At 40.0% G+C, this 21200-nt stretch overlaps 1 protein-coding gene across 9 annotated transcripts in view; it reads left to right on the plus strand.

The window, feature by feature from the left end:
* The window catches only part of LOC130922757 (pleckstrin homology domain-containing family A member 1-like), a 40841-nt gene extending 20243 nt beyond the window's left edge, over positions 1-20598 (plus strand). For 4 of the 9 annotated variants that reach the window (XM_057847739.1, XM_057847738.1, XM_057847737.1 and 1 more), the window contains exons 4-12: positions 35-80; positions 4335-4432; positions 4785-4916; positions 6056-6196; positions 7154-7222; positions 7642-7706; positions 7789-7852; positions 7984-8073; positions 18319-20598. In XM_057847739.1, the coding sequence (XP_057703722.1) occupies positions 35-80; positions 4335-4432; positions 4785-4916; positions 6056-6196; positions 7154-7222; positions 7642-7706; positions 7789-7852; positions 7984-8073; positions 18319-18669 (1056 nt within the window). In that variant the 3' untranslated portion in view covers positions 18670-20598. The other 5 variants (XM_057847741.1, XM_057847743.1, XM_057847745.1 and 2 more) reach the window with 4 other exon arrangements.
* The last annotated feature ends 602 nt before the right edge of the window (positions 20599-21200 follow it).

Consider the following 21200-nt stretch of genomic DNA (forward strand, 5'->3'; position numbering starts at 1 on the left):
AGTCAACAAATTACAAGTCTGTGTTCTCCTCTAGGTCAGCGATGCCACTAAGCTGAGACCAAAGGCAGAGTTCTGCTTTGGTAAGAAAGTTACTATCCTTATACTTTGAGATCTTCTAATAAATTGCTGATATGACTATGGGATTGAGAGAAGTAACACAAGGGCACCTAGAGTGTTTATAGTCAACACAAAACAATGGCTGTGCAGCATCTTAGTTGTTAGAGGTGGCCAAGTATTGCCATTAACACCGTGTGACGAAAAAAAACCGAAAAGAAAACTCCTTTTACTGCATTTTTTTTTTTTTTTGGGTCCCGGAGCAACATCAATTGATACTCATAATAGCCCTAGTATGCGAAAGCAATTGAACTAAAAAGGAGTGCAGTACGACGCTGCAACCAGATTAGGCGCTGTTCACTCTGAACAGATTTCTATCTGAAGAATGACATATCAGATATGGGAAGTTAAAGGAGACTTATTTTTATTTTATTTTATTTTATTTATTTATTTATTTTTTAAACCTGTCCTGTTTGACACAGAGAATGGAAGTCTAAGTGCCCGGATTCTGAACAGTTTTAATGTTTCACATTGAGAGTCTGACATACTCCTATTGTGATCATTCAAAATACCTTTTTATTATGACAAAGCAGCGAACAGGAAGGGATTATGGGGGGACAGAAGAAAAGAAATACAAGAGAAGAAAGAAAAGAAACATACACAAACAACAACAAGAAATACATTGAACATCTAAACTAGTTACTAATATGCTGGTGCTATCGTCAGCGAGATGTATTTCCGGTTTACACCATGTGGGGGCCTATTGGCCAGTGAAAGAGGAGAATGGGGGTGGGGGTGTCTATAAGACTATAAGCTAAGTGATTGAAAGGGGTAGAGTGTACACAAATCAGTTCTGTGATCTAGAACCCAGTGATCGTGTGAATCTCTTATGAGTGTAAGCCCATTGGCGACCAACCCTACGCCGCCGCATCGCCAATCCCGGCACCAGAACCCCCAACCCGAGCATGCCCTACCACATCCCGCCGCCTAGCAAAGGAGCCACCGTCCCCACCCCGGGACCCAGGGTGGTCCCCTGGGCCACCCGCGCGCCCATCAACCGGCCTTCAGGGATGGCAGGAGGGGACGCATCACCAACCCCACGCCTTCAGGAGACTTATTTTTAAAGTATAGACACAATTTAAAACTGTTCCCAAAAGTTTTATTAACATTTCTGTTATGTGCCTTTGACAAAAAAAACAACAACTCATTTTTTTCCACAATTCACTGTCATTTTCACTTAGTAATTGGAAATTTAGTATGCATGTCTATAACAAGTTGAAATCGTCTTTAGAGATATGCCTGAAATGATACAGTAAATCAGCATTTTTTAGAAGGCCATTTTACACGCATGTTTGCCATTTGGAAGTTTCCTAATTTCAGACTGGGACCAGTTAAAATGTGTGAAATGGACAGATCTGTAATGCTACTTTTGCAAGATATTTGAGTGCTAATCACTGTGTTGGATGAGCACAATGACATTGTAGTTTGACTGCTTTAAAGAAAACAAAACACCTGCTAGCTTATGGCGAAAAAAAAGCTCAATTCAAAAAAGAGAAGACGGGGCCGTACATGCCATTCAAAAATATCCGTACTAATTCTGTACTCCAAGAGATTTTGTCCATTTAATAACGAATAGGAATTGAGTATATTAGACAGATGAGTGGAGCTATCTGGCGAGGAATTTAAAATTTTTATCATTGCATATAGCAGGAGCATTGTAATCCAAGTCTAAAGACTCATACCTATAATAAATTGCTACTCGGAAAATTTTCTCATTCCAAGAAAAACTCTGAAATAAAAGAACTAGCAGTGGGACTTAAAAAAGATCTAATTAATTAATTAGACGCTTTATAATTAATTAACCTTGATTAGGGATGTCCCGATCGCGTATTTTTGCACCCGAGACCGAGTCACCTGATTTTGAGCATAAGCTGATACAGATTCGCAATCCAATACAGAAAAAAAAGTTTTTCAAATTTTGTAAATTTATTCAAACTTGCCGTTCCGGCCAAAACAGCCACCCACCGCTCACTTTCGCCAGGGAAGTGCCCGCCCACAAACACAATGAATGGGTTGCAGCTGAACTCTTCATACTAGGTCGCTGCTAGTTTGAAACTGCCTTTATAGTCAGAAAATACTGTAATTAATATGTTAAAGTCCCACCCTTAAAAATGATAAATGTCCAGAATATCAATAACATAATATCAGTCTGGAATACATATAATCACCCAGAGGGAGAGCTTCAGATCTCACTTGCTTTGTTGTCATTGTTCTTCATCTTTGTGTGGACACTAATTAATATGGATCCTCCACAGATATTCGTGAATGGATCAGAAATTAATTTGGTAGGCATATTCTAAGGATGTATATGCGTCGATCCTGGGAGTCTTAATTTTTGTTTTCGTATCAGGGCTGATTAATCAATTGTGTTCTTCTTGTTGCCTGTAGGTATCGAGTTAGCAAGTAGCACGCACTTAGAGTGTGCTTATCATGTCTCTTGATTGACGAGATGTTTGGGAAACTGGGCAGTTGTTGTTTGAACTTGAACTTGCTGCTTAAAGCAGTTCATTGTGGTCATTTTTCCCAGGTTTCCTCCGAAGAAACTGCTAGAGACTGTGTCTAATCGTCAACTAAAGGGAATTAGTTGACAGGCAAGCAAAGATAAATTCTAAGATTTAGTTTCCTGAGCTGGCTTTAGCACGCAGCATAGTTTAATTGCTTTAATCACGCTTATGCTACTCACGCTGCCAAAAGCCAATGAGGAATCATTATTAAGATGTAATTGTGTTCTTTACCAAACCACTTTGTTTCAGGCTCTTGTCCCTGTTATTGTTTATCATCCTCCTCTTTCGAATGCTTCAATCGCAGGAAATGCTCTTCTGTGACAAGAAGTTAACTTATGGGAATGTGTGTGTGCGCTTCACTGAGCCTTGAACAGGATGTCACCACTCAAATCGGAACCTGATTCACAGATGTCAGGAGGTTATTTTTAAGCACGCCATTTGTAGGCCACATGTTTTTGCATACATCAATGGGTCCTGCCGCTCCGCCTCTTCCTGTGTACACCCCAGCAGTGATGCCAAACGCTCCGTGTCTGACTGCGTACTATAAGGCAAGCACAGGTCATATTTGCAGGTGGCTTTTAACAAAACAAAACAAAAAAGAGAAAAACCGGACCGGACAGTGTGGCATTGTATCCAGTGCTGACACACCATCCGACTGCTGTCGGGGTCTACGTTTCCCAGCACACATTTCAGTCTGTGGCGATGACTCACACCGGGATACTCCCACATCTGTCCGTAGAGCGCTTCTAATTCACAGGGCGACAGAGTGCAGCTCAGTTCACGCGATTATTTACGGCAAAGTGGGGGAAAGTGGAAGAGCGAGGTCTCACTCGTGCACAATTACCTGACCAGATGTTGACACAGACGCCACATTTAGAAGAAAGTAAAGGTTTCACTGCGCCCATCCTCAGTGCTTATGGAAATGAACAAAACTGAGACAGGATGTCCTAAATACTATGCTGTCCTTGCTAATCGCTCTCTGAAATAAAAATACCAAAGCTGCTCTGTGAAAAGGTGTTTTGAATACCATTTTTTGTTTGTTTGTTTGTTTGTTTGTTTGCTCCTGTCATGCTGAGAAGTAGGCTGTTGCATAATGAAGCAGCTGAATTGTGCAGCCTCATGCATAGGTTTACAAAAAAAAACTTTTTTATAGACGACTTTAGGTGCTATAGTATCAAAGAGAATAATTTGTCCATACGTATTTCATAATGCATTTGAAAAATGCACTTGGTGTTGTATGAATCCGAATGTGACCAAAGGAAGTCCATTTTCCTTGGCTTTATTGAAACATTGATTTAAAAAGACTGGCCTCAGCAAGTGATGCAGAAGAAGCACATATACCCTGGAAATTATGTGACCTACTTACTGTATACTGTATTTTCCTATGGTTACAGTGTTGAGCCTTTTTGGTTTCAGACAGTCTAATGATTGCTTGATAGTTGCTGTGGATTTTAATTTCATTTTCATTTATGAGCAGAGAGACTGTTTTAGGCCAAACAGAGAAGAACTTGCCAACTTGCACATTTTCAGAAATAATCAGAAGATTCGCTTGGTTGAACAGATTCGTTCTCTGAAGGAAGATCTTTTAATAGCAGAGATCCTGAGACCTCAATCATGGAGCAATTTTATTTGACATTACCGCCTCTTCTGGACTACTAGACTTCAATACAAATTCTTAACCCTGGGTTTTCGTACCTTTGTGTTTGGCTCCATTAGTCATTAATGCTGGGATGAGAAAAGTCTTCCTGCAGGCCAATGACCAGCAGGACCTAGTGGACTGGGTCAACGCACTCAATAAAGCCACCAAGATTACGGTATGCCTACTAAAGACTATTGCATGACAACGCACTTACTTTCTCTCACTTTAGATTAAGCTTTTTTCCGTCAAGTCACTTTAAGAGGGAAATGCCCTTTATTCCTTGAGGGGAAAAAGATGGTAGTGAGTTAGCATGACTAACAGGATGATTGTGTGTAGTTGAGTCAAGTCCAAGCATAAAAGGCTGTTTTTTTTTTTTTTTTTGCCGCAATGCCTTCACATATCAGAATGGCATTGATAAAACACTTAGAGACTCCGTGCGCAGATGTTGTTTGCTTTAAACACCCTTTCTAACTTCGCTCGGAAAAATTCAACATTACTTCATTGGGTCATATTTTTTCCCCCCTTAGGTACCAAAAATCTCAGACAGCCATCAGAATTCGGAAAACCACAAGTCTTTGCTGGATACCGTGGGACCTAAGAAACAAGTGTCCTATAAGACTGAAATCATCGGAGGGGTTCCAATTGTGACCCAGACGCAGGTAAACACATCCCACTCGGGTGTTATAAAGGAGGCGCCATGCCAGTAAACAACTTTTGAGTGACAACATTTCCACAATCTGGAAAACCCAAGATGACTATTTTCAAAGTTTCATGGACAAAACAATGAGTCATCTTCTGTTTTTAACTTAGGTTTAACAGCAGATAAATAAATTTAACTAATATGATGTGCACAGTAGAGCACAAATGACAATATTCGTGCTGCAACGATTAACTCGAGTAATTCGATTAGGAAAAAAGATTGTAATGACATCTTTCGCCGAATTAAGGTGGCATTCTAATAGTTTGTTTTGAAAGTGTTTTCATTTATTTTTATTGATTTGAGTGGATACACTGCCCTCTAGTAGCGACAGTGAATATGAAATAACTCATTTCACATGGCTGAATCCAGCTGCTCCCTGTTAAGAACAACATAAGCTAGGTTTTTGTCAGAGCTTATGTTTTTTAATGCATTCGTTATTTAGTTTATTGGTATATTTAGCTGTTTTTTGTTTGTTTTTTTTGTGGGAATATTTGTTTGAACCATTTGTTAGGAGCATTGTAAAAAAAAATTTTTTTTAAATAAAAAACTTTTGCATTTTATAGCATTTAAGCTAGCGGACTTTTGCTATGTAAGTTAGCCAATTGTTCTTTTGTTGTACTTAAATCCTCATTTACTTATTTTTTATACCGTTTAAGGCTTAGCTCAGATATTTTAATTTTCTATGTTCCCTATCCGATTAATCGATTATTCGGACTAACTAGTTCATCGATTAATCGACTACTAAAATAATCGATAGCTGCAGCCTAGTCAATATATTTGTCAAACCTGTTAGACTGAGTAAAGTCATACTTGCAAGGGCAATGTTATTCCATTCCAGTCCTGTAGGTGGAATTGATTTGTGCTTATTTGCTTAAGGGAAAAGAAAAAAACACGATGTACAAGGATACAATTCTTCTCCATTCCTATAATCGGTGATGCACATTACTGATGAGTTGACGGTGTCATTTATTTTTATACTTCTTGGCCCAAATTTAAACCCCAAAAAGTCCTTGGCTCCCACCTTTTTGCAGACGTGCACCCTCCATCCCACCTACTCTTTTCCCATGAGCTCACACGGTCTTTCGCAACCTTTTACAGCATGAAGGCAGCGACGGGGCAGAGCGAGCAGAGCGCGAGGCCATGCATCGGTCGCACAGCCAGCTGCCTTATTTTCTGGGGAGACCGGCCCAGGACCACACGGTCATCAAGTCGGGCTACTGTGTCAAGCAAGGCGCCGTAGTGAGTTTGAGTCATACACATACTAGTAAATACCTCAGTAGTATGACTAAATTTCAACTTGTTTAATTGGGAATAGTGATTTGATATGTACCCTGCTTACGAAATGAACTGAACTCATAAGCCAAGGTACTATTATATTGTAGTGTTGTCATTCAATCGCTGATTGTTCTGTGTGGAGTGTCGAGTCGCATGACTTGTGAAAATATGACAATTTCCTTGCCTCGGGAAACTGGTCAGCATGCACATTTAACACTACGGGGGGGGGGGGTCTTCAATTATAGTAGGAGTTATGTTTGTTTTTGGTTGGTGACATTAAGCTGTGCTGTCAGCAGTAATAATATAATTACTGTAAATATTTGAACGAAAAACACAGTTTGTACGGTGGGAACTGGGTGTGCATTCTTAAGCCAGAAAAGAACTACTTAATCTAATGGTGCTAAGCAAGCTACCTCATTGTGCTCTGTTTAGAAATGCTGATGCATTCTTAGGTACAACAACACTGTAACACACATGTATGTCAAAGATATGGGTGTTGTTAAAAAAAAAGTATTTTTCTATTTTCTAAGAAGTATTAATTTTAGATCGCCTACATAATGATCACTTGCTTATTGAAATTTACAAGAAAATACAAATGAGAATCTTTTGGATTTTCTTATCTCTACTTTTAATTGAACCATATTTCTTTTTGTGTTTGGTTTTTGATCGTGTCAAGTGTTTCTAATGTTACGATATAATACATACATTGCTGTTGCTGACATTTTTTCCAGCACTGCACTTCAATGTAAAAAGCTGTCATACATAATGAAGTGGGAGACCCCCCCCCCCCAATACAACTCTTGAATTAATAGTATCCCTAATGAAATATCTGTTGAGCTTATAAAGTGTAAAGCAACCTGCAAATAGTAACTGTGATGAGCCTTGTGGAATTTACTAACTACCTCATTTTCCTTTCACCAGATGAGGAACTGGAAGCGGCGATATTTTCTCCTGGAGGAAAACTCAATGAGTTACTTCAAGTCCGATCTCGTAAATATGCTATTTATTTCCAACACACTCTTTGGGAATCTCGTATTTTATTTTTAATCAGTGACACTTCCAGATAAGAATCAGCTTTGCTGTGTGAGACTGGCAAAATGGCAAACACACAGTTCTGTGTCCTGGCATGTTTTATCTGCAGTCAGTGGAATTTCATCGGTCTCCTTTCACATGTCCTGTCATGCCTTGTGCCCCTGCGGCCTCCGTCCCCGCTTGTCAGCTTAAGCTGCTTGCATGCACACACGCACATCCACACACACGTATGCATAGCCATTGTGCTGAGATAAGGCAGGCCTCGAGGACACAGACTCTGTGTCTGCTTTAAGACTGTCTCATTATCGACTCGTGTATTTAGAACAATGCACTTACAAATAGAACCATTAATTCTATTTAACATTTCCCACCTTCAGGAGAAGGAGCCCCTGAGGATGATCCCACTAAAGGAAGTTCACAAAGTGCAGGAGTGCAAACAAAGGTATTGAACAAGTAAAGTTAGTTTTTTCATTGGAACACATTCAAGATGTGACAACTTTGCCTTTTTTTTTGTTTTTTTGCAGTGACATTATGATGAGGGACAATCTTTTTGAGGTTGTCACCACGTCGAGAACATTTTACATACAGGTAAGGTCCTATAAAACTCTAGTTGAACTTCTAATTCTCATTACATATTACATACTCCCGCACTATTATTCCCAATATATTGTATTTTAAAAGTGCCTTTCAGAGATTTACAATTCAACTTAATCTCTTAGGCCGACAGTCCAGAGGAGATGCACAGCTGGATCAAGGCTGTCTCAGGGGCTATCGTGGCCCAGCGCGGACCTGGGAGGTCTGCTGCCACAGTATGTCTCTCTCTTATGCACAGAACAAAGCCGCTGTCTTCATTAGTTTTACTTGAAATGATGTACCTACAAACACTATAGACTCAAAACTTAAAGCCTCGGTGAATTCAGACGACTCATTTACTATATGAGTTCAGATCGCCAGAGTGTTGAGTTCATGGCTTCTTTTTTATGTTTATATATTTTTGGAGGGCCGGCGGGTCTGGGATGGCAGCAGTGGTACTGTGTAGCCAGAAATTGTTTCATTGTTATTGGGTTAGGTCGGGGGTCGGCAAACCGTGTTTTGAGAGCCGCATGCGGCTATTTAGCGCTGCCCTAGTGGCTCCATGGAGCATTTTCAAAAATGTTAGAAAATGGAGAAAAATGGTTGAGGGAAATATATTTTTTGTTTTTATTTGGTTTCTGTAGGAGGACAAAATGACACAAACATTCTTAACGTTTTGCAGTGCTGTAAAAATGTGTACAATAAATATTAAATTTCAATATTTCTGTCAACAAAGATTTGCGTCATAGCATGCGACACACGCTTGACTGCGCTTGACAGTGATGCAAGTGACATTCCGTTATTCTAGCTATATGACTGGCCGAACAGTCGAAATGATCTCCCATAAAATGAATGTTTAAAAATGAATCGTCGGTCACAATAACGCTTGCACGAACTGTTGGGTTCTTTTTTTTTCTGTAACCATGGAGGATTTATACGAGGAAATTTTCCACTACTTAAAGACAGGAGAATACAGCATCAGGACTCTCTTCTCAAAATGTCCCAAGGGCCGAAAGGCCCACATTCGAGAGGAACAGATGTGTGCGCAGACGTTTGCTCTTTTATATAACTTTAGCATTTATTAATAATACTCTATGGCTAGGTTCATACTACAGGTCTTAATGCACAAATCCGATTTTTTGTCATATCTTTTTTGGGCGTGCCCGTTCAGACTGCCTTTGTCCATTGAAACCGTTCAACTATCACGCATGCGCACTAATTCGCAGTCCGAGATGCGTTCAGCAAAGAGACCCGCATGCGCAGATGCATCAAAACAAATTACACATGCCAGCTGTATGTCATTCCAGAGTGATCATGTTTTGATTTCCAAAAAGAGGACACAAATGTGGCCCAGATTGGATTTGAACCACATACGAAAGTGACTCAGATCGGATTTGAAATGGTCCACTTCTATGCGACCTGTCCCGTTCAGACCATCAAGTTAATGCCCGACTTGAGTCGGAAAAACACGAAAAAATCAGATTCGTGCATTAAGACCTGTAGTATGAACCTAGCCTATGTGTGTGATATCATCAATCACTTTACATCAGTGCTTCTCAATTATTTTCTGTCATGCTCCCCCCCAAGGAAGACATAAACGTTCCGCGCCCCCCTAACTCTCTGCCACCATTATAAATATACAGTAGTATCATTTGTATATAAAATATTCCTCTGCATAACATTGTGTTCTTTTTGATATTAGAGAACAAAAGTAATATAGATCAACTTTCAACAAGTTTAAACAAACAAACAAAAAAAAACTCATCCATACTGTAAAAATACACTCAATTTCACCGTTTGATACTGAAAAATACAATTTAAAAAAGTCAATAAATAATAATAAACTCAAATTGATTAGCAACATTAACTCACGAGGACAATATTCCAAACAATTAGACCGAAAAAACAAAAATGAATAGAACAAAAAGTTCAGCTCCTTTCCTATGTTGTGGAGTTATTTTGCCCTGAGCAACTTGGTATGCCACCTTATATGATTATATGACAGTGCTCGCCAGTTTACTGATGTAACACTGACAAAGCGGGAGGATTGTTGGCACGTTTTCACTGAAAAAAATAATTCCTGCTGTCCGCTTCGAACATTTTTAGACAAAGTAAATAGACCAGTCTTTCCTCGTCTCCCACTGTACTAAAAGTTAAAGCCAAAAGCCAAATGCTGCATACGCTTCGTCATATTTCCTTGTCTTAGCTTTTCATATCTCCAGTGCTCTTATCTGTGTGCTCTTGTTTGGTTAAAAAAAATTTGGTTGTTTGGTTTCACACGCTGAAACTGAGAGCGGCACTGCCACCCACTGAGTGGATTTGCAATTACACTTTATTCTAGTACGGCAAAAAAGTATGTTCCCCAAGGTCACATGCGCCACCCCCAGCATCGCTCTGCGCCCCCCTGGGGGGGCCCGCCCCACTATTTGAGAAGTACTGCTTTACATACACATTTTTAAATAGGCCCTCTAAGTGAACGCATTCAAGAACAACCGGACCATTTTTAAACAGGCATTTTATTGGAGAGCATTTCGACTCTTCGGCTAATCATATAGCGAGTATGACGAAATGTCACTGTAAAGCGCAGGCCCCCCGAGGGGATAGTGAGGGCGAGTGGATAGTGTACCTACACAGGGAGATAATAAAGCTTGGAAAACCGTTCACAAAAGGTGAGTACATGAAGGAGACATTCATCAACATATCAGAACATCTATTTGCAGACTTCAAAAGCAAAACCGAGATAATACAAAAAAAAAAAAAATCAAAGACATGCCCAGATAGGAGACATGTTAGGCACGTTCCATTTTGTTGTTTTTTGAAACCTCAAAATAAAAATGACATAAAAAATCAGATTTTTTGATTGCATTTTTATGATTTGATAAAAGCAATTAAACAAGTCATCAATATTTTCATGAAGTTAAACTTGGTGGTGGCATTATACAACAGTCACGTGGTGCGTTGGATGCACTGCAGGGAAAATAAACATTAAATTATGAAGGCTCATTATGTATTTTTAGCTGACTTAGTCATTTTGATAGTAGGCTAATATAGCTAATACAGTTACATACAGCATGTGTTGCCTTCATTATTAGGCTTATTTAAGGCTTTTAAATTTTTGCTGCTCCAGACGTATTTGTTTTTTGCTCCAATATGGCTCTTTCAACATTTTGGGTTGCCAACCCCTAGGTTAGTGTTAGGGGGCTATTTACACTTTACGTTATGTTGACTTGCTAACCTTAAGATGATCAGCAACGTGTAAATACATTTACCATCCTACTTTCTTAAGAAACTTTGCCTGCCTGTTGAACCTCTACTGGAATCTTCCATCACTCTGCTATCCCATGCCTATGAAAAGCCGTATGTGCATTTACTTTATATTTTTGAGAGCCATCTTAACTAATTGGCTGCAATTGACGGTGCTATACATCCAATGCTAACAGTGTCATCAATGGTCCTGAAACATGAGCATTCGTAGCCAGTCCTCACAATTTTTTTGATGACTTGGATGTCTATTGTCGTAAATGGCAGGCAATGAGTTAAGGTCCAAGTAATACTACAAAGACAATTCAAAGACTGTTTTTCCCACTATTCTGAAGTTATTTCTGCATTGTAATAAGGTAGTTGTTCTTAATAATTTAACCATGCAGAGCACATTACATATTATGTACAGTGCAAACTATTCATAGTCAAAAAAATGTATATTTTATTTATGGTAGCATTTTATTTAAAACGGTTCAATTTATTCATTCAAAAAATAATTTGTGCATCAGCTGAACTCAAAATCACAAACAAACCAGAATTTTGCAACAAATCCTAATAACAAAAAACAAATTATAATAAACAATTAGTGCTAATCAATTAGACTTTTGCTATAGCCTTACAGAGACAAATCTATGACTTGACATTGGCAAGTACCTCTGGAATTTGATTAAACCCAGGTTTAAAACAAACCTTTATAGGACACTCTTGGTGCGTGACAACATCTTAGCTTGTTCTAATAGTGTGACAAGTTGCAAGCACAATTATTACTAGCAAATAAGCTTGAGCGTTCCATTACGACTAGCTTACACAAGCTTGAAAGAGGAACATTTTTTTGGGCAAGGTTTGTGCGATCTGGTCCAAAAATGATCACAGTTCTATTTTTCATATTGTGCAATCTCGATTCATGACGTTTTTTTAAACATTGTTTTTCTATTTTTTTTAATTGGTAGTTTTAAACAATCTGAAATGAAACCAAACTATTGAGTAGTCAAACATTTTATTTACATATGAAGTAATTGTTGTGGGAGTAAAATAAGGCGAATTGAGCTCATTTTCATGAGCGCGTGAAGGGCATTTTAAATTACAGAGGGCTAAAAACACTTAGGTGACTTGAAGTTCCGCTCTAAGACCCCCAATTTGTCCTCATTTCAAAATTGTCCGATATGCACGTGTGATACATCATTGGAAAGCTTAATATATCAATTTTCTGGGGGAAGAACATTTTTGAACAGGAGGGCATTTTAATTTTTTTTTTTTTTTTTTTCAAACAGCAAAACCGTTACTGGAGGTGAGAGCACACGAGAGCAGAATTAAAGACGCCATGATTTTAACAAGATATTATCACGTACTTACCTTGTTTCGATCCCAAAACTCCATGTAGCATGTATCATTGAGTGTCAAAACACAGATGTGAATGGCCACAACTGGATTTTTTGGGGATTTTATGAGTGAAACATGGTCATATAACAAAGATCGCGATGCAGAAATCGCAGACATCAAGGAGTAATCAAGATTTTCATTTTCATATATTTACCCTTTTAAACGACTTTTTTCAATTTTTCTTTGTTTGGATCGATCTAAAATATTGTGGAAAATGCGACAGTAACTAAAAAAATACAATTAAGCGATAGTTATGAGGTAGATATCAGTGACAGACGCCAATTTTTTCATTGTGACGTAATTTGTTTAAAATATGCGAGAATTTTTTTTTTAATCGTTTTTTTTTTTTAAACGAAATATTAGACATCAATTAAGGATTCTGAGCTAAAAATGACAGACATTTTGAATAATAAATATAATTACTTACCTTCTTTTTATGGCTGGGTTGAAACAAAAGCGGTTGCGCGATGTCTGTAAACGGGGATTTCCAGGGTAAAACGGACAAATTAAAAATGGTTTGGGGGCTTAATGCGCCATGAATCTGCTATGGCAGCATATAGACATATTGTTCTATCAAACACAACAGTTAAAATACAGCTATGTTTTTAAAGAAGGGTGCAAGAGCAGAAACTGCATTATTAGTCTTGTCTGTGTTTTCTGCCATAGTTGTATTTTAATGTCCAGTATGCGTAATGTACGAGCTCGTTCTTAAAAACAAAATGTGAATGCAGTATGTGAGCTTATTCCTTTTCAGATAGTTGTTGGTTACTTCCAAAATTTGTGACTAAGTGAGTTCTTGACTGGTGTGGGGGTTCACTGTGCTGTTTGATGGATTGGGAAAGAGCTTTAAAAAAATTAAAAAAAAACTTACTTTAGATGTATTGAGCATGCAGTGAATGTAATGACTTGTTACTGACGCCTCAAAATTCCCTCACTGCATGCCACATGACTTAAATAATCAAGAGTATGGAAGGAGCCTCGTGTCAGCAGCGAGGGAAGGCAGTGGCTCTGTCCCGTTGTTGTTTGTTTCCACACGTGTGTCGGATGAGGTGACACAGCTGTTCCCTCCACCTCCCTCCTCAGCCACCTGTTGTCTTCTTGTCTCCCTCCCTCTCTCTCTTGCATCCTTTTCGTCCCCCTCCTTCCCCCTCTCCCTTTGGGCGTACGGCCCATCTGCTCTAACCCTGCTTTGCGCTGTGTTGTTGCAGATGCGGCAGGCCAGACGGCTGTCGAACCCCTGTATACAGAGGTATACGTCTCGAATTGGGGAGTGCAGCAGCACGTACGTCAGCTCGTCTAATAAAAAAAAAACAAAAAAAAAGACAACAACAACCCTCCCTGTCCGTTTTTATTTGATTTCAACACTGTTTTCTACTCACTGGCCAGCCCCTTCCTCCTTTAGAGTGGATCAGATCTCATCACGTCACATCTGAGTCCCTCCTTTTTTACCCCTTCCCCTAAATAAACCCGAGCACACCCTGAATATGGCTGATAGCACAACAAGCTCTCCTTTCCCTCTTCTCCTGATATCTCCCGCTGCCATTTTTTCATGCTCCTCGCTTTACGTTTTGTCGCCTTGCTACCGGCTGTGTTAATTTAGCCACAAGCATGGTACACATGCAGCAAAGTCGGTACATCTAACCCTTGGCTACACTTGCGTCCCTCTTTTTGACTTGCCGTGATTTGCTAAAAAAGGAGAAAAAAAGCAAGCACATGCCATCACACACTTGCGACATGAACTTGACTCTCCTGCACTCTGTGAGTCCTTCACATCTTTTTATTTCTTTCCCCCTCTCTCTCTCTCTCTCTCTCTCTCTCTCTCTCTCTCTCTCTCTCTCTCTCTCTCTCTCTCTCTCTCTTTCCCCTTCCTTCGTTGCCCTCTGTTCTCTCTGCAGCCTGTTGCAGCTGTGCACCTGTCTTAGATGTGTGACTTCCTGCTTGTGTCTCCTCCTCCCTCCTGTTCGAAGCCTGTATGTCTTTTTCTCCCAGCCACCCTGTTCCCGTAAATGCAACAGTACCGTTTCCCTCGTCGAGCTAACACGCCTTACTTAACACAAATTGTATACTAACATCATGAATACTACGCTTGTGTTTTGTTTATATTCAAGAGATCCATGGTTTACGAGTTACTGGTTTTCATTGCAGTCCAAGAATACTTCAAGATGGCTGGCTCACTTTCTGCCATAGTATTACTGCTTTTAATTCGACAGGATTCCTACACATTTACGGAATTTATGAATTTTATACTTGATTTTTTTGTCAACAGCCAATGAGAGAAACAGGTGCCCATTTAACAGGTTAAGTATTGTGACAGTTTTATCAAAGACCGAAGAGGCGATGCAAAAGTTTGTTCTAAAAGTATATTTTGATCTTTTTTTTTTTTTTTTTTTTTTTTAAGTTTCTTACAATTGAAGATCCAATACCGTTTTTAAAATACACATCTGTTTTTACATATCAATAACATACTTGATGGAGATAATCTACATATGTTGACATTAGGGATGTGACATATCGGATAATTTGTATCCCAAAAGGTAATCGATATGCGTCTGCCAAGAATCGAGATATTGTTTTAAAAAGGTGTCAATGTATAAAAAAAAAAGAATAATAATAAAAAGGAACCAACAAGTTGCTACCAAAATTTTGCACAATAATAGTGTCTCAGTCAGTATCGGGAATAACGCCGTTATAAATAACGCCGTTACATAACGGCGTTATTTTTTCAGTAACGGGGTAATCTAACTAATTATTTTTTCCGCCGTTACAGCGCCGTTACCATTACTCACGGTCAAAAGCGGTGCGTTACTTACTCTGAATAAATTGAAGAAATTACCAGCTGTAGCGAGTCTACTCTGCTCTGTTTATTTGTCATCCAAGACTTGGGGTGCGTTCAGGTCCATGGCAATGAAAATAGTAAACACACATAGCCTACCTTTGCCAGAACAATGGCGTTGCCGTTTGATACGGTCATAATGTGCAGGTCCTGCACCCATCCACAGCAAAACTGTTCGTAGCTTTGTAGCGATTTGTAATTTCGGAATCGTTGATGAGTTTGTAACATACACCAAACAATAAATAGAGCAGAATGTCCATTTCGCGTAATTGTGGAAGCCCGTCGACATCTTTACTCCATTTGTCTTCGGCTTGCTCATAAGGGTCAAGATTGTTCACATCCTTAAATTTGATCACATATCTTTTCTTCGCCTTAGTAACAAGTTTGTCTCTTTATCGAACTGGCAAGTTAAAGTTTAATGTCCCGCGAGCCAGAGCTGCTTCCAATATGGTTACGTTGTTGTCAAATCTCACGTGATCCCCCATTCTGTGATGTAAACGCTCGAGCCTAATAGCGCACGTACTTCAGAGCCGGTGTTTTCACACACAAACCGGAACAGCGCGTGCGGCAAACACACACACACGCAAAACAGATGCAGAGGGATACGATGGCATAGCATTCAGAGGAAAATTTGTCCCTTACGAGGTGGAGATATAAACACTATTTCAAGTTGGTCGAAATTTAAGGAAAGAAAGTGCAAATAAAGTGTAATTTATGTCCCGGGGCAAAGCTTTTGTCGACATCTGTGGTAAGCAATTCAAATCTGTTTATTTTTGTTGCACTTCAAGTGTAGGATAAATCTGTTGCTGGTGAGGTGCAATAAATATTACAAGGTTCTATAACACAACTACGTGTCTATTCTTCTCTATTCAACTGACTCGAATACTGCTCAGAAAATTTCAAATTCTTTGACATACAACAACTTCTTTTTAAAGTAACGGAAATAGTTACTTTCCCTGGTAACTAGTTACTTTTACTATAGAGTAATTCAGTTACTTACTCAGTTACTTTTTGGAAGAAGTAGTGATTAACTATAACTAATTACTTTTTTAAAGTAACGTGCCCAACACTCGTCTAAGTGAACTCTAAAGGCCCAAGTACACTGCATGCGTGATCGTTGCGGTTCCGGTCCGGTTCAGTGTTGCCTGCGTGCCACGCAGTCCGTCAAAAACAGGCAAATCATACCAGTTGCTGCAAGGCTGTGGTCCGCCAACCTCGTCCCCCCCGTGAGCTCTCGCGTGATCGCGCGCGATAATGTGCCATTTAAAACAACGAAAAACACACGGCGTCTATACTCATCAGAGAAGCAGAGAGAGAGCACATATTTTCTTTGCATATTGATATTTTAGTTAATCTGGAATTAAGAGACAGACATGGCTGCATCATGATGAGATCAGGACAGAAAAACACACATAATAGGACACCTTGCAGCTTCCTTTTTTATATTGTCCTCTTAGAAAGGATCTGCTGCATCATAAATGATTTTGTGGGTTTCCACCTCCATGATGAAGCGCTCATCATCCATCTTCGCTCGTGTTTAAACCGTGATTAGGCACCTGGGCTGTTACGTCCAGGCCCAGCTCCGCCCATTTTGTCGGATGCGTGTCCGCAAAAATAGAAAATAGCCTATACCATCCGGCGGGCATGCGGCACGCCGGAGTTGGTCCGCAGTCAATCCGGAGCACTGACGCGGCCGGTATACGTTGAACAATAGGATATAATGGGAACGGATTGGCTCCGGCGCTATTTTTTACCGGAGTCGGACCGGAAACGCAACGATCACGCATGCGGTGTACTTGGGCCTTTAGGCTGCACTGACGGTGCTCGACGCCCAATCCATTTAGACTGGGAACGTTCGTTCATTCGGAACCAGAGCATTCACAGTTATTCTGTCCGATTTTCAGGGCATTTACAGATCACTTGCTGTTCATTTTAGGTTGAGTTTGAGTCACTGCCTATTTATTAGGGTGATTCCCAGGTCACTTCCTGTTCTATAACTCAAAATAAACATGAATTGTTTATTTTGAGTTATAGAACAGGAAGTGACCCATAAAATACCCCAAAATCAAAATAAAATAACTGAAAATCAACAGGTAAATGACCTTAAATAGCCCAAAATTACTTCATTGCCTGGAATCGGCTGCCACTGACGGCCATAGTTGTTCAATCTGTTTGAAGTGGGAGGGATGGCAGCGAATGAACGAATGTTCATTCGTTGCCACCCTCCCGCTTCAAATGGATTGGACGTCTACTAGTGATAAACTCATTCCAATTCACAGCAGAAGGTTGTTTTTCTGTTTATTAGTTGTTTGTAGGATATCCTAGAATGATTTCCCATCCAATGTATTGATAATCATTGTATCACCATATCGTCAGATCATCGTTACCGCGAGCTTTGTATCGCGTATCGTATCGTGAGGTACCAAGAGGTTCCAACTCCTAGTTGACATGTTCCTGAAGAACGTTCCGTTGAATTCAGTCCATTCTGACGTGTTGGGAGCCCTCCGAATGTTTTTTAAACTGCCAAAATCTGCACGTGTGCACGTTCCGCGGCGCTTGCGTAGTTACATGTGACACATTAGCGTCTTTGTAAACAGTATTTGTCCAGCTAACCACTACCGCCAGGCTCTGTCCACTGATGCGTGTGCTGTGTGTTTCCAGAGACTGAAATCTGAGAGCGACAAGCTGCTGAGCACTGAGGCCTCCTAAGGCTTTCTTCTTCTTCTACTACTACTTCTACTTCCACTTCTGCAACATGTCCCGACTACCAAACTAAAAACCCGCTGACTCTCCACTCCTTCCACTACTACTTCTGCTACTACTACTTGTGCTACTTCCACCATCTTCACTCTAACAATGCTACGCCCCCCTCAGCCTGATGCATCAATACTGCTAAAGCTTCATCCAGGCCTCACAGGCTGGTCTCATTTTTCAAACAGCTTTTTAAGTTTTAACGTCCGTAAAGTGCCTGCATATTTTAGTTATATTGTGTGCTTGTTTTGCACAGGAGCACAGCGGCCGCTCCACATTCTACCGCAGTCCCGCGGGCCCCCCCGTCCCTCGCTCGCCCGTATCCGCCGCGCCACCCCGCCAGCCAGATTGGGGCAATGCCGGGGCCGTCGTCGCGTGCGGCCCACGCTCGCAGCCTGGCGTGGGACAGCGAGCACTTCATGAGCCTGCTGCCCCGGCCTGCTCGCAGCCGCACGCCAGCCCGCCTCTCGCTGCAGGAGGCGCGGCTGGCAAAGTGAGCCCGTGCGCCGAGGAGTCGCCGTGGCGCCGGCGGAGTGCTATGGAGCCGCACGTGCCCGAGCCGCCCTTGGACCTGGATGACGCCGACCTCCCGGTGAGCGAGGTCTGAGCAGGACTTGTTAAACGGCAGACGCAACGAGGAAGCTTTTCCGTGGAGACGACGTGGCCGTCGCTGAACTTATAAGCTCCTCCCTTACTGGTGCTGTCGGTGCTAACACACATTAAAAAGTCGGGTCATCCTCTGAACTCGTGAGCCAAATATGACCCAGTCTTCACCTGCAGTCCAACCACTCATTTATTCACTGTATTTATTCTTCAAGCTAAATGACTAATGGATCCCTTTAAGTGTCACTTCAGACCACTTCAGCTCGGCCCATCTTAAGTTGCCGTGACTACTCGCTACTTCTATTCAATAATGGAGTCAAAATAGTTGAAAGAAAACAAAAACTACTATAAAACAAGTGCTTATCATTGATATTATTCAAATTGGTTGGTTGATTAATCCTTTGTTCATTTTAAAATTCACATGTTCTATGCTTTTCGCCATGTTTTGGTTATGCCATCACATGAAGACTAATGTTCTTCACACTATTCGGTGGTAAACTTCTTCTAAACATCTTAACAATTTTTGACCTATAGTTTTCAGTGTCAAATTTTCGGTCAAAACTCTTTCATGCGAGCACAATGAATAAATTAAAACTTCCCTTTGTTAGCATCCCACTACATTAGTTAATACCAGTAGCGCAAGTGCAAATGAGTTCGAAAGTGGTCTGTTTTCTCAGTGAAAAAAGGGTCTCATTTTTGTGTTTTCAGAATTTTCAAGCTGCGTGGGGCTTTTCATGGACGCGCCGCTTAAACCACTAAGTGCCAAGAAAAAAAAAAGGGACCGTTTAGGGATCACAAAACACAAAGAGGACTGCACTTGGCCTCTCTAATGATCTGAAAATACATAAGCTGTGTGGTTCTTACACTCTCTTAACACTGGATTTAACTCGGTTCTTGTTTTACCAGTGTCATTCTCAAGCCCACCCACGTTTTGATTTTCCGTGTGTCGATCCCGGACAGTTTTAGGACTAACTGAAACTACACCCAATAGCATAATTGCCTATTTTGGAAAGCAACAAACATTAAAGAACAATCCATTTGCAATGACTGAACTAAGGGTGTGAATCGCCAGTTTGATGACGAGAAAATCGATTCTTTGGACAGTGATGTAATATTTGCTGATATTACAAAGTTTGCCAAGATTTGATTCGATATCGGGGCCTTCATTACACACCTAGATTCAACTTCGTGGACAATGACTTCAACTGAGAATCTACACAGATTTCTATTTTTTTCTCGATTGATGTTGCGGCAATTATACTATTGGGCCAACGTTATTAATAAGAGTGTGTTGATGCTAAATATGTATGTTTGTGTTTGTTGCAGCAGTTGTATTTGATTTAACAGTTTGAAGTGAAATGTTTCTTCAAGCTCAATTAGCTAACACTAGCACACCAGTCTCTGAGGCACAGCAATGTTTTTTGGAGTCGTTTTGCTGTATTCATTTAAAAAAAAAATGTTTTAAACAGACAACTAAATCTTATACGTTTTCATGGTTACACCCTAGAAATGGGCAAAATAATCGATTCATTGTGCAGAATTGTTAAGTAATCACATCTTGGCTCCATTGGGGTTAAAATGGGGTGCTCGGGTATTTTGGTGATGCCGTCTAAAGAAGCGCACTGATTACTTGGCCCATTTTTAGATGTTCATCCAGAGGCTCTCTTTGTATGTGTGTGTTTTCACGTTAACTGTGTGTGGTTTATTTTTCTTTTTTATATATATATACATATTTGCACAGTATAGTACATGTAGGCTTCTTTTCCAATGTGTTCTTGTAAGCAGACCTACTCTCCACTGTTTTCCAATATACAGTATACACCATTCAAAGCTGTTTCACATCCTAAGCTATTTTTGCCTACGTTCCAGTCTGGTGTCCTTGCTTTGGATTATCTCTATTTATTATGTGGATCAAATAAACAGTGAAATTGTGCATTGTAGTGCTGAATCTATTCATTGTGCTGTCCTCATGTGGAGGCCACAATGATTGTGCTGTGGTGGCGGGTGGGGGGCACTTAACTATTCTCCATCCGCCCTCTTGTGGTAGGAAAATTACTTTCAATGTGGTGCAATTTCTCCCATATCAAAGAATGACGAAAAGACAAAAATGGTGTCTAATGTTTTTTTTTGTTTGTTTTTTATTATTATTTTTTAAGTCATGTCCGCAATATTTTTGACTCAGATGAGTGAAATAAAAGTTATCTTTGGCGTTACATACATTTTTTAAAATCATATTTCGATACAGTGGTCTTACTGCCATATTATTACAATAATAAGCATACTTTTGAATTCAATCTTTAGAAAATAATACTTCATATACTCTTAGCCCTTTAAATAAAATGAGATGGGGGGAAAACAGTATTATTGGGGGCCATTACAGTAGTGTATTACTGTTTTTATTATTATTTGTGTAAGTTATGTTTTTATTTTATTTATGAAATGTATCCACAATAACATAGTATCAAAATTACAATCATGAAGTTAAAAAAAAAAAAAAATTATGAGACCTGGCATAAAGGGTGTACGTTTGGTCTC

The sequence above is a fragment of the Corythoichthys intestinalis genome, chromosome 10, assembly GCF_030265065.1.
Source record: "Corythoichthys intestinalis isolate RoL2023-P3 chromosome 10, ASM3026506v1, whole genome shotgun sequence".
NCBI classification, from domain to species: Eukaryota; Metazoa; Chordata; class Actinopteri; order Syngnathiformes; family Syngnathidae; genus Corythoichthys; species Corythoichthys intestinalis.